This window comes from Neoarius graeffei, chromosome 26 (genome assembly GCF_027579695.1).
Source record: "Neoarius graeffei isolate fNeoGra1 chromosome 26, fNeoGra1.pri, whole genome shotgun sequence".
NCBI lineage: Eukaryota > Metazoa > Chordata > Actinopteri > Siluriformes > Ariidae > Neoarius > Neoarius graeffei.
Window position 1 is genome coordinate 22,244,080 of NC_083594.1, and position 13,511 is coordinate 22,257,590.

At 38.9% G+C, this 13,511-nt stretch overlaps 1 protein-coding gene across 2 annotated transcripts in view; it reads left to right on the forward strand.

Annotated features, from left to right (window-relative positions):
- atg7 (ATG7 autophagy related 7 homolog (S. cerevisiae)) overlaps positions 1–13,511 on the forward strand; it is a 307,435-nt gene that overhangs the window by 92,183 nt on the left and 201,741 nt on the right. For both annotated transcript variants that reach the window (XM_060909788.1, XM_060909789.1), the window contains exon 17: positions 10,309–10,384. In XM_060909788.1, coding sequence (XP_060765771.1) covers positions 10,309–10,384 — 76 coding nt within the window. The remainder of the gene's footprint in view (positions 1–10,308; positions 10,385–13,511) is intronic.

The following is a 13,511-nucleotide window of genomic DNA, read 5'->3' on the forward strand; positions in this document are numbered from 1 at the left end:
ACAATAAAACCTTTATTTAAAGTTCCATGACTTTCCAAGAGATAAGCATAAACAGTATACAGTCTAAGAGATGAGAATATATAGCTTAGCAAAGAAAACAGGCTAAATATGGCCAATTGATATTAGTAAGGGGCAGCACGGTGGTGTAGTGGTTAGCGCTGTCGCCTCACAGCAAGAAGGTCCGGGTTCGAGCCCTGTGGCCGGCGAGGGCCTTTCTGTGTGGAGTTTGCATGTTCTCCCCGTGTCCACGTGGGTTTCCTCCGGGTGCTTCGGTTTCCCCCACAGTCCAAAGACATGCAGGTTAGGTTAACTGGTGACTCTAAATTGACCGTAGGTGTGAATGTGAGTGTGAATGGTTGTCTGTGTCTATGTGCCAGCCCTGTGATGACCTGGCGACTTGTCCAGTGTGTACCCCGCCTTTCGCCCGTAGTCAGCTGGGATAGGCTCCAGCTTGCCTGCGACCCTGTAGAAGGATAAAGCGGCTAGAGATAATGAGATGAGATGATATTAGTAAATTAGCAAAACGTACATGTTTTGTCAATTTAGATGGAGGTCATTCCTTCAAGGCAGGCAAAGAAGACGCCTCACTTTATAGTCTTTGCTTTCTCCAGCATATTGTAATATTTTCCTGGGGTATGGCCAGGATTGCTCATCCTCTAGTTTTACACCGCAGGTTTACCCATCTTTAAATGCACATGGATATCTATAGAATTAACTTCATTGTGTACTGGTAGGATGAGAATAGGATTTTGCTGATGACAAATTGGCACATTTCTTAATATTTCTTTCCACATGATGACTTTGACTGGATGCTGAACTGAAATGAGAACATTGATTTGTATTGCGTACTTTGAAGGGCTAAGTAGTGTAGAGTAAGTAGGCATATCAGATGCTCGCTGGCCATGCTGTGAAAATTGTGCATGCAGACCAGTGTTGGAGTCGAGTCACTAAACCTCGAGTCAGAGTCCAGTCTCGAGTCTCCAGTGCTCAAGTCCAAGTCATTAAAGAAAATTTCAAGTCCAGTATTGATCCAAGTTGAGTCCGCCACAAGCCCCACTATCAACAGGGCAAATAACATGAGAGAGGGTTAACACTAGCTAGTTCATCGGTCAGCAAGCCTCGCTATCAACAGAGCAATGAACATAGCGTGTCACTTCCTTCTCTGGGTGGAGTCTTACCAAATGATGATTGAAGTTTGAGGTTTTCCCTGTCGTCTCATCGATAGTTCTTCTACATATGGAACACACAGCAGTGCATTTTTTTTTCCTACTGCACGAGAAGTCTGTATAAGCAAAGCGGACAATCCTAGGGGCTTCTCTCCAGGCATTTTAGCGCCATTAACGTTAGTTTGTTCCTGAACATGATGTATGAACAGGTGAATGTGCATTCTCTTGCATGAAATTAGTATAAAAATTAATGTAGATATAAATATCTTATGCCAAATTATTATGGCATGTTACAAAAAAAAAAAAATCAGAGTCCTCGTCTCCAGTTTATGAGTCCGGATGCAGTTAATGCACGAGTCCGGGTCATCAGTGCTCAAGTCCAGTGCTCATGAGTCCTTAAAATCAGGGCACGAGTTGGACTCGAGTACTACAAGTCTAACGCAGATGTTCATCTAAGTTTCCAAATCTGTCATTGCTTAACTCTTGAATATTTTCTATCATGCACACTATCATTAAAAAGCTTGTCTCTGTTTTCCAAAGAAATGTATCTCATTAAGATCCGTTCAGTACTTTGGGAGTAACGGCAGGTTGAAGCTGGTACAACAGAGTAAAAACTCTCTGCTCGCGTGACATTGAGAAACTGCCGGTGCTTTCTGAGTCATGGAAAAGCGGTCAGGCTCTCTTCTGATCGGTTTCTGACAGGATTACTCATGAATATCAATCAGATAACTTTTATAGAGATGTTCTCTCGCTCTCACTGTTTCTGCTGAAGTATTCAGCAAAATTTTCTGTCTGCTAGTTTTGATGTTATGCTTCACGGGAGACTTGAAGTGAGTTTTCATAGCTTTACCTACTTATTTTTTCAAATCAAACTGATTTCATGTCAATAAATAACTATTTTAGAATACAAGTATAGTTGTTTTGATGAAAAATATTAAGATCTTAGTGGTCGGAATGATATTTTATAAAACCGGAAGTCAGAAACGCAAGTGTCAATTTCAATTGAGTTAAATGGAATTGTTTATTGGATGTGGCTCACAGTTTTTTCGAGGTTTGCCTTGAAAGCTGTGAATATTATCATTTATATTCTTTAATGTAAACACTAGTAGGCCCTACTTTTGAGAAATACAAAGTCCTACAGAGCACAAACAAGATATTAGAAATAATCTTTTATTACTTTTTTTATTGAGTGTACTGATTTAACATTTTTACCTAATTATTATAATTAATACTAATTAAATAGTAAATTGCATACTTGGCTTTAACTAATTTTCCAAACTTTATATTCAGTATATAATCATCTATGTGCCTGCCAATTTCTATGTAAATATCTTGAAAAATGGAAGTTATTAAGAAAAAAACATTTGATCTCATTTGTTAATGAGGCCCGTTTTGATCCATGTTATCCGAATACAGAATATTACAGCAGTTTTCTAAAGGTTAAGCTGTTTTTTTCAATCTTTGATTTGTAATATGTCAAGAATGGATAAACATAATTCTGTAAAAGTATGTTGTTCTGCATTCAATTCTGAATTCAATGAGAGCATTTTCAAGCAATTTGGATTGAATTTGAATTTTCACCTGATATGCCTCAAGTAAGTTTTTCCCCCCTTGGAAATGGAAATATAATCTGTGTAATCCATTTTGCACAGTGTGACCAAGTAAAAAAAACAAAAACTTAAAGGTCTCCTGAAATTGCATAGTGTAAACCCAGCTTTTGTGTGTAATTCTTAAGTGTCAGTTTAGCTGGCAAGATGGAGAAATACACTACCGTTCAAAAGTTTGGGGTCACCCAGACAATTTTGTGTTTTCCATGAAAAGTCACACTTTTATTTACCACCATAAGTTGTAAAATGAATAGAAAATATAGTCAAGACATTTTTCTGGCCATTTTGAGCATTTAATCGACCCCACAAATGTGATGCTCCAGAAACTCAATCTGCTCAAAGGAAGGTCAGTTTTATAGCTTCTCTAAAGAGCTCACCTGTTTTCAGCTGTGCTAACATGATTGTACAAGGGTTTTCTAATCATCCATTAGCCTTCTGAGGCAATGAGCAAACACATTGTACCATTAGAACACTGGAGTGAGAGTTGCTGGAAATGGGCCTCTATACACCTATGGAGATATTGCACCAAAAACCAGACATTTGCAGCTAGAATAGTCATTTAGCACATTAGCAATGTATAGAGTGGATTTCTGATTAGTTTAAAGTGATCTTCATTGAAAAGAACAGTGCTTTTCTTTCAAAAATAAGGAAATTTCAAAGTGACCCCAAACTTTTGAACGGTAGTGTGTATATATAGCTAAATGGGTGCCATCTCTTATTTCCCCATATGCCTGCACTTATTATGTCTGGACATCTCAGAGTAAATCGAGCCTTTGCTATCTTTGCTGACATCTTTAAGGGAACCTCTCTTTCGATGCATGAGACAATTTTGAGAAAGCCTGACGAGGGGCTGAATAAAAGGATCTTCAACAAAAGACAGAACGTAACAGACAGCCACTCATCTTATTCAGTATAGAGCGGCTACACTGTATGACTCTGGGGAATTTTCAAGTGGCTTTGAATTTGAGATAAATTTAAAAGTGATAAAATGAATTTGAGTTTATAATTCTAATTTAATAACATACACATTTAAAAGTGATAAAACTCACTTTGCTTGAATGCTGGTGAGGCTTTGCACAAGCTGAATATTTCCAAGTGAAATGGTGCTCAAACATGGAGGGTTGAACTCAATCATTTCATGCCTTCATAAAACAGCCGTCAAGTTCATCAACAGTCATATCTTCATCCTTTTAACATGTACACTACCAGTGAAAAGTTTGGACACAGCTTCTAATTCAATGGTTTTTCTTTAATTTTATAAATTAAAAGACTCCATGTCTTAAAGTGTATGTAACGCCTCTAAACCCCACTCTTTTCCTTGTACAAAGCAACAATCATTATGTTGATTGACCATGTGTTTTCGAACCATAGCTGATCCAAAAGGCCATAAATTAATGGAAAATCAATAAAATCGGCTGATTTTCATGGAATCTGACGAGACTGATCTGGAAGATCCTGAAGAGGTGCGTGACGTCACACGTGTAACAATCCAGGTATCAATTTTGTTCACATGCACAGCAGTGGTTAGGCCAGTTTCGATATGGAATCATGTTTTGGAGAGAATTCTGATAATGATTGGGATTCTTATATGTCAATGAAAGGGCAGATGATTATCAAGGATATTCCGGAGTAAATGGTTATCTTTTCGAGCCCCCAAGACGAGAAACTGACAGTTCACGACAGTCTTCCTCCGTAGCGTGTGTGAGATGAAGAGATGGATAGAGAGAGCAAGAGATGTGCAGAACGCAGTGGTTAACTTTCATCATATTTTCCTGAACAAAACTAAAAACAAATCAAGTCTTGCAATATTGCAATCTGAGAGCTTTTAACACGTTTCAGTTAATAATTAATGATTATGATTGCGTATGCATTTTTCTTCCTGTTAAAGTGCATAAGATCGGATGTCGCGAGCGTGTAAATGTTGCTTATAATCCTGCGTCTGGTGTGTGTGTGTGTGTGTGTGTGTGTGTGTGTGAGATAATGGGGGAAATCTATGAACTGTCCAAATGTTCGATCAAATGCCATTTATTAAATAAATGGGTTTCTTTTTGCTCCAATAATTCCCATGTGGTCATTCTGGTGGTGATGAACACTTGATGAATCGGATTTATTATTAGTAGGCGACACGAAATCTGCCCACTTCGTTTGCACAAACCTCACCCACTGTCACTTTAAATTGGTGTCATTTCTCGGAAATTCATGAACTGAATGTCCTGTTGTGTTTGGATGTTCAAATTCATATACAAGGCAGCGCTTTCCCATCATTATTTTTGTAAGATTCCATCAACAATATCTAATTTCAGCGAGTAAACGAGCAAGGAGTCAGATGAATGGAAATGACCCAGATAACCAGGGTTCCACGCATGATGTCATGCGAGATTATCCCTGAGGCAAGGCTGCCTTTTTCCGGGATCCAGACGCCACGATTTATCGATGGTTTTGTGCTTGATAATAAAATAACAAATAATATAATTTTTCCCCCTGCTTTATTCATTCATTGTGAAAAGTAGAAAAATCACTGCTTTTTGACTGAAATAATTATTGTTTTGAGACATAAACTGGACATAAAGCCACTGAAAGCAAAGATTAATCTAAAATGAAATTGTAGATATTCTCAGGAAAAAGAATTTTCACTGATTACTTTCTCAATTCCATTACGGATAAAACGTACGGCATTGAAGACTCACGTTAAACTTCACATGTTAAGTAAAAGGTATTTTGAATGTTCTTGTGTTCATTAAGCCTGCTTGTAAAAATTGTGCTCACTCGTTTCAAAAATATACAATTTTAAGGGTTAGAATAGCTAGAACCCTTTATAATGTATAATTATTATACATAATGCACACTGCTGTGTGAACATACAGGAATTTATTGAGAAAGCAGTATATTGGAGCATATTTAATAAATACTGGCTTTCTCAAGCTTAATTTTCATGTTTTTGACTTTGTAACGTTTATGAAAGTTTCCATCACAGTGGAAGGTTACATTGAATTTGTTAACTCTTATGTGACACTTCAACCTGTAAATAATACTGTATACAATCAATTTTAATCCTATTAAAGGTATTTCATTTAAGTAAAATGCAGCAACACAAGTGTAAATTCGTTGACCTCTAAAGTAACCGAATAGATATAGTATACAGTAGTTGACAGGACAGTTAGAAAAAACGTTAATTTTTGTTTCTGATGTATCTAAACATTGTTTATTTTAAAATATATCTTAAATATGTTAAGCAATTGAAACATCTTGCATGGCATTGCATCAATAGAAAGTCAGATACAAAGGCTGTTTAAACAAGTAGCTTATATTTTGACAATACGATAGCATCTTTTATTATTATTATTATTATTATTATTATTATTAATAAATAATAATAATAATCTGCCCTTCTGGAAGTTCAGGATCCAGCCAGGTTATGTAATATTGTTGCATCGCAGCTGACAATAACCTAATCTCACTAAAGTCATCACCTTCCTATATTAATATTAGAAGCATATAACAGCAGCATGATACCAATGGACACGTCATGTATACATTTCAATAGGTTTAATTGTTTCCAAATTAAGGACAAACAAAATTTTTCTTTTTACCCTGTACTTATATAAGTTGCTCTTACTTGGTAACCCAGTCAACAGGTAACATAGTTCACCCTTTTCTTGTTTTGGCGTCTAACTGTTGTAATTACTTAAGAATCTCACCAGGGCTCAATGTCGGTCTTGGAGGGAAATGACATCAGTAGATATTAGTGCCAGGATTTGAGAACAAACCATTCCTTATATGCCCCCCAAGGGTAGCTTAGTTGATCAACTTTGTAGACGTGCATTAAATCAGTAATATTATTAATGTACACCATGTTTTAAAATCATTTTTAATGAATGAAGCATTTTTAAAGAATTATTTTATTGCTACAAATCATTTTTACAGTTTGCTCTGAAGATGAAGCAAGTTACTGGTGAAAGTGGACAGCAAGAAATAAATGGATTTCGGAACAAATGTCTAAGTATCTCATAAATGAAAGGTGCATAATTCTTTTTTTCCTGGCTTAAACATACAGGACCCCACTGTATGAACATGCATGCATGCATGCATGCATACATACTTGCACACTATAGCACTTAACCTAGGCCTGTTGGAAAGTAGCTGCTCTTTTTTTGCTTCAAACGGGAGGTAGAAGTGAAGGAGAATGAAGCTGTGTGGTGAGGCAGGTGCTGGTGGCAGGATGCAGGCACTGGCCAAGCGTTAGGTTTCAGGCAGGGTGTGGGCTGTGCAGATTCCAGTCACCATCAACCTACAGCTCCAGGTGGGAGACTGTCTGGGACTGACTGTCTGCTTCAGCATCTTCCTCGTCGTTCCTGATATGGGCAAAGTGACCGAGGAAGGAGATGTCAGTCAGCATGCTCTGCAAGAACCTACCTGGCACTTCTTTATATTCTCCTGGCTGATCAAGGAGGGTAGATTGAGGTGCCACTTAAGCTACTCCAGCTGTGTGTGTTATTAGCTAGCTCCACCCCTTGGCCACACAGCTCTTATTGGTCCAAAACTGTGCTGCTTAGGTGGGGGTCTTTCCTGGGCTGTACAAATTAGACACAAACCTGTGGTAATACCCAGCCAGCCCCAGGAAAGGCACATACATGTTGCTTGGTGGTGGGCCGAGGGTACTTTTGATCTGCCTCAATTTTCCTTGGCTGTGGTTTGAGCAGCCTCCAGCCAATGCCGTAACCCAAGTACTGTGCCTCAATCAACCACAGGTGGCACTTTCAGAGGTTGACGTTGAGCCCTGCCTTTCTCAGCTTCCCAGGACAGCTTTGAGGTGGTGCAGACGGTCAGCCCAGATGGACAAGTGAATGATCTCATCTAAGTAGGCTGTCACAAACTTGTGATGGGGGTACAGCACAATGTTCATAAGGTGTTAAAATGTTGCAGGTGACCCGTGGTGGCTGAAGGGGAGGACCTGGTACTGCCAGTGGCTTGACAAGGTGGTGAAGATAGTTTTGGGTTGGGCTTGGGGCATCAGAGCCACCTGCCAACCTTTTGGTGAGGTTGAGAGTGGATATGAAGCAGGCCCTCCCCAGACTGTTGACCAAGTCATTCACTGTGGGCAGGGGGTAGCTGTTGAAATCTGAGATTCCATTGAGCCTCCTGAAGTTGTTGCAGTCTCAGACTCCCATCAACCTTGGGCACCACTACAACGGGGCTTGACCAGGAACTGGTGGACTCTTCAGTGACCCTGTCCCACAGCATCCGAGCCACTTCCTCCTCTGTTGCATGACAGCAGGCCTCTGGGATGCAGTAAGGGTGCTGTCTGATCACTACTGCAGGTTTTTTTTTTTTGATGTTATGCTGGATCAGGTGGGTCCGACCTGGTTCTGCTGAGAAAATGCACCAAACTAGTAAAGTAGTTTTCGCAGCCCTTACTGTTTTCAGACTGTGAGGTCTTTGCCTTGCTGGACCTGGGTGTGCACCACGGGTTCTGGGGAGACAGAAGCAAGGGCTGAGAGTATTGGGAGGGGCTCAATCCATCATCCCCTCTTACTGGCTTGTTGACTTGGGAAGGAGACACACCAGATCCATGCCCACTTTCTCAAAGGAGACACCAATAATGGGCCACAAAGTGGCCTTGGCAGGGAGAGGAAGGAAGTGTCGGTCAACAGGCTCTGCAAGAACCTGACTAACTTGTATTTGTGGTGACACCTCTTTATACTCCTCTGGCTGCTTGAGGAGGTAGATTGAGGCGTCACTTAAGCTGCTCTAGCTGTGAGTTTAGTTAGCTCCGCCCTGTGGTCATGCTGTCCTCACTGTCTCTTCAGGATCATCGGAGCAGTAGTGTGAGGAGCGCAGTGGTGTTTAGGCACACTGTAAAAAAAAATTAGTCAAGCCAACTTAAAAATGTAATGCAACCTGCTGCCAAAGGATTTTGAGTAAACTCAACTCCGGGCCAAATAGTTGTGCTGACTTGCTCTTTTAAGTCGACACAGGTGAGTATTTTATGTTGACCTTACTTTATTTAGCAAGTTCAGTGCATTCAAATTGTGATGTTGAAATAAATTGAAATAATCATTCCAATTAACTTGGAAAAGCAAGTTGGCACAAAAAACATTGTTATCCTAAATTATTCTTTTTTGGGGCTTTTTCCACCTTTATTGGATAGGACAGTGTAGAGACAGGAAATGAGCGGGAGAAAGACAGGGAGGGATCGGGAAATGACCTCGGGTCAGAATCGAACCCGGGTCCCTGGATTTATGGTATGGTGCCTTATCCACCTGAGTCACAACGCCCCAAAATGTTCTTTTAAGTTCACATAGAAGAGTATTTTATGTTGAGTTGACTTGACTTGCCTTTAGAAGTTCAGTCCAACAAATTGTTTAGTTGAAATAATAATGCCAATTAACTTAGAAGAGCAAGTTGGCACATCATGGTTCTAAGTTGAGTTTACTCAAAATCCTTTGGCAGCAGGTTGTGTTACATTTTTAAGTTGGCTTGACTATTTTTTTTTTACAATGATGTGGTGTGCATTACAGTTTTTAGTTAACACAAACCTCTCAACACTTAAGTTCTACTTCAGTTTGCCTATTATTACACAAACAGAAACAAATACCGACATACAAGGAGGTAATTCCCTGGCCTCTGTTGAGGAAAGCTTAGTCTATACTACTATGCAATGTCTCGTGTCAGTTTCCACGAACTTCTCATTCTACCCGACTGTTGAAACTTTCGAACTTGTGAAGTGCGCATGCGCAGTGGCATTGGTTAAGGGGCGTCAATCAGCACTTGAATATATAAGTTCACTTAATTTTCCAATTCCTATGAACTTGTGGCGAACGAAAGGCGTCTCAACTATTTTTATTTTTTTTTTAGTTACTTGAACAATTAGAAGGGAAATTTGTTCATTCAACTTAGAATCCTTTTTTCACTCAATTTTGCAAGTTGCATTTTTTACAGTGTAGGGGTTTTCTTGGGCTGCTGTCACAATACATGCATGCATGCATGCATAATTATGAACGAGATCATACGCTGATTCAACAAGCATGTGCATACACACGCGCGCGCACACTTCCTCCTCTCTAATTGATGGCCCAACATCATTTAATAATTGGTTTAAAAATTAGAAAGCATGACAATTATTGGTTAGTATTATGTATCTCTACAGTAAAAAGGCATATATTCATGCATTAGCCTGCTGCTGTTGTCTCTGTATATGCAATCATAATTGCTTCTAAGTGATTCTCTTAATAAAATAATGGTTCATCCAGCAGCCAAATAAAATGCATTCGGAACAAATCAATGATCATTATGAATTGTTCGTTTTGAAATACACATATTTTTTGGCAACCAGAGTAGGATGTTTATAGCTTCAGGATGTGTGGTGAAGTGAGAGAGAAAAAGAGAGATGTACTCTCAGACCAATCGACCAAAATATAAATGGAATTCAAGGGAACTGATGCATGGAATGAGAAACTGAAAGACAGAGAAGTCCAGACAGGCTTTTATATTTATTGCATGTCATCTCTCTATTTTTGTCCTCTCCTATTTTGCAGAGGCTATGCGGTGGCGAGTAGCAGTGATGATCGCATGAATGAACCGCCGACCTCACTCGGCCTCGTCCCACATCAGGTTAGTGAGTGCAGTCATCCAGAAAGTTCCTCCCTTTTCTTCTTCTATCTGTATCATTCCTCTTGAACATAGGGCTTATGACAAATGATGTTACAAACAGAGAAGATTTGGTTAGCAGCATGTATTTCAACATTGAACTTGGAATATTTTTAAAGAGCAACTCCATATAATTTTTGAAAAAGGTAACAAAAAACATGATTCTCAACTGTATTATCTCTTATTTTGACTTTGTCTGAATCACTCGTGTGTTACTCACGTATTTGTCAGAAAATCTGGTTTGTTCACGATGTGAATCAAAGACATGATGTCCTTTTGAACAAGAGGCACGGGCTTGCTTGACAGACGTACTGACAAAACACCGTCTTTCTGCTCATCTATTCAGCACAAACTCTCAATGTTAATGAGAGATCAGCAAAAAGCAGGCCTTGTATAGATGTGCTCAGATGTTTACGTACAGAGACATGAATGTCATGTCAAAATATATTTGAAGAATATATGACGTGACTGTTTTGTTGGGTCATAAGAATATTTATGCATACAATCACATATTGTAACTTTCCAAAATATTGGATATCGTGAGTCTGATGATATAACATATACAATTCAGTGCACACTCATACACACACAGTCATAAGAATATTTATGCATACACACATACTGGAATGTCCTGGGTTGCGAACCCACACGTGCGAGGCCCACACGTGTGAGGCCCGTCAAGGCCGCTAGTGGCTTTAATTTATTTTGGGTTTTCTGAAATCAACACAAGGTCAAAATCAGACTGTACAAAGTCAGAAATAGGTGATTTAATTAAATAGATTATTAATTCAGTGGTGCTGAACGTTCCAAAGTGTCTAACTTGCCAAGGCTTCTTAACTTCCTGTTAAGCTGGTACCTTCGCTGTGCTAACATAAAAAGGGTTTGTTTGACAGCACTGATTGGACTGGGAAATGGGAAAGTCCAAGGAGCTCAGTGCAGATCTGAAAATGAGGATCATGGATTTAAACAACTCAGGAATGTGTCTTGGAGCCATTTCTAAACAACTGATTTGAACGGATTCCAAGATCATCAGTTCAAACAATTGTACATAAGTACAAGTTATTGGGAAGTGTAGCTAGCCACTTTGCCAAGCAACATTGCTAGTCCCTCAGAATTCTTTAGCAAACCCTCAAACCATCAGAAACCTCAACACAATTGAGTGTTCTAACAGGGCAATGACCCCAAACACACATCAAAGCTGGTTGTGGGATGGATAAAGCAGGCTAATATGAAGCTTAAAACAAGTCCCGACCTCAGTCCAATTGAAAATATGTGGACTGTGCCTAAAAGTCAGTTTTATGCCAGGAAATATACAAATTTAACTGAACTCCGCTCTTCGTGGCAGAATTAATAATCAAATATCTAACCAGAATTCTGCCAGAAGTGTCTGGTCAAAGTGAAACTTGCTAAGGGACATTCAACCAAATATTAGGTGTGCTGCATGTAAATGTATGTTGCTGTGTTGTGCTGTACGTTGACCGTGTATGTATAATTTCGACTCTGTGTTGAGTTCAGAAACACCAAAATTAAATTAAAACTTGGGCACCAAATTATTGTGGGTGGGGTTTATTTTTCTGATAAAAGATGTATGTTGTACAATCATTCTGCAGAAAAAGAGCAGTTCAAAGAAATCAATGAAAGCCTATTCATGTCCCTGTACAGTGCCTTCCACAATTATTGGCACCCCTTGTAAAGATTAGTAAAGGTAGTTTGGAAAAAATCCACCTTTTGGTGAAGTAGCTTCATCTCACACTGAGGGGAAAAAAAGGAAGTTATTTCTTGATGAGGGATTTGTTTTTCTCTGAGTAAACTTATTTCAATTAAAGGTTGGATTTTTCTCATTTCTTTCAGTGTGAGATGAAGCTACTTCACCAAAACATGGAATTTTTCTAACCCTTTTTACTAATCTTTACAAGGGGTGCCAAAAATTGTGGCGGGCACTGTATGTAAATTTCTGACTGCAACTGTAAATGCATTATTTTAGAGGCCGGGTAGTGGTGGACGTTTTATATAAGGTAAGAAACAGAAAGAAAGATATTTAGAGTTCGTTTCTACAATGGAAGTGAAAAACTGCAAAGGCAACTGAGGTGTTTGTCTTCGTACTTAGCTTGTGAAACTGCTGCACAACCTGCAGTCCTTAAAACTGTTTTTTTTTTTTTTTAAGCTGCTTATATGACTTCAGTGAGCTTTCCACTTCGCTACTATAGTGTGCAGTAGCATCACATTTAAACACAAAGGGTTTAAAGGCTGCATTTTGAGTTAAGTGTGCATAATTACACACTTGCTGTAAGTGGCATTCAGGAGTTACACAGGAGTTGTGCACACAGGAAGGAGTTTTAGTGCGTCTCAGTTATGCACAGTTCTGATTTTGGACTTCAGCTCACCTTTTTTTTTCACTCAAGCAAGTCCAGTGGCAGTTAAATGTATCATAAATATCATGCTGAAATGTATGTTACCAACAGTAAATGCATAAACTAAGGAATGTCATTTGAAACTACTATTAAATGCATAAATATTATATAATTCATGATTATTATTATATGGCGCGAGCTACTTCTGGTAAAATCGTGCACTCTGATTGGTTCCTTGGTGGGCAGAATTTTCCCGTAATGCCCATGGGCAATTACGGACTTTCTTTCCAAGGCACCGGCTTTCAGTGTTGCAAAAAACAAAATGACAAAAAAAAAGATTCATTGGAAATGGAATAAGAATAAAAAACAGCCATAACACAAAAGAGAAACAAGAGTCACTGAGTTATTCAAGAAATGAGCAACGAAGAGCATTCAGAAACTGCTAACAGAAATTCATTTTTGAAACCGCTAGCTGTTTATTCTGCATGCATGACTCAACTACGTTACAAATATGAGGTGACTGAAAGCAGCATCACACCTCATTATAATGACCATCTATTTTAATCTTAGAAATAAGAAAAGCCATATAATAAACTCCTTATTAACCTCGCTTGCTCGGTCTTTACGGGAAAATATCAGACCTCAGTCTGATATTTTCCCGTAAAGGCCTCGCGCTCAGTTAATAAGTTGTTCATAATATTAAGTGAGGATATTAAAAGGGCTTTTTGCGCAGACTATAT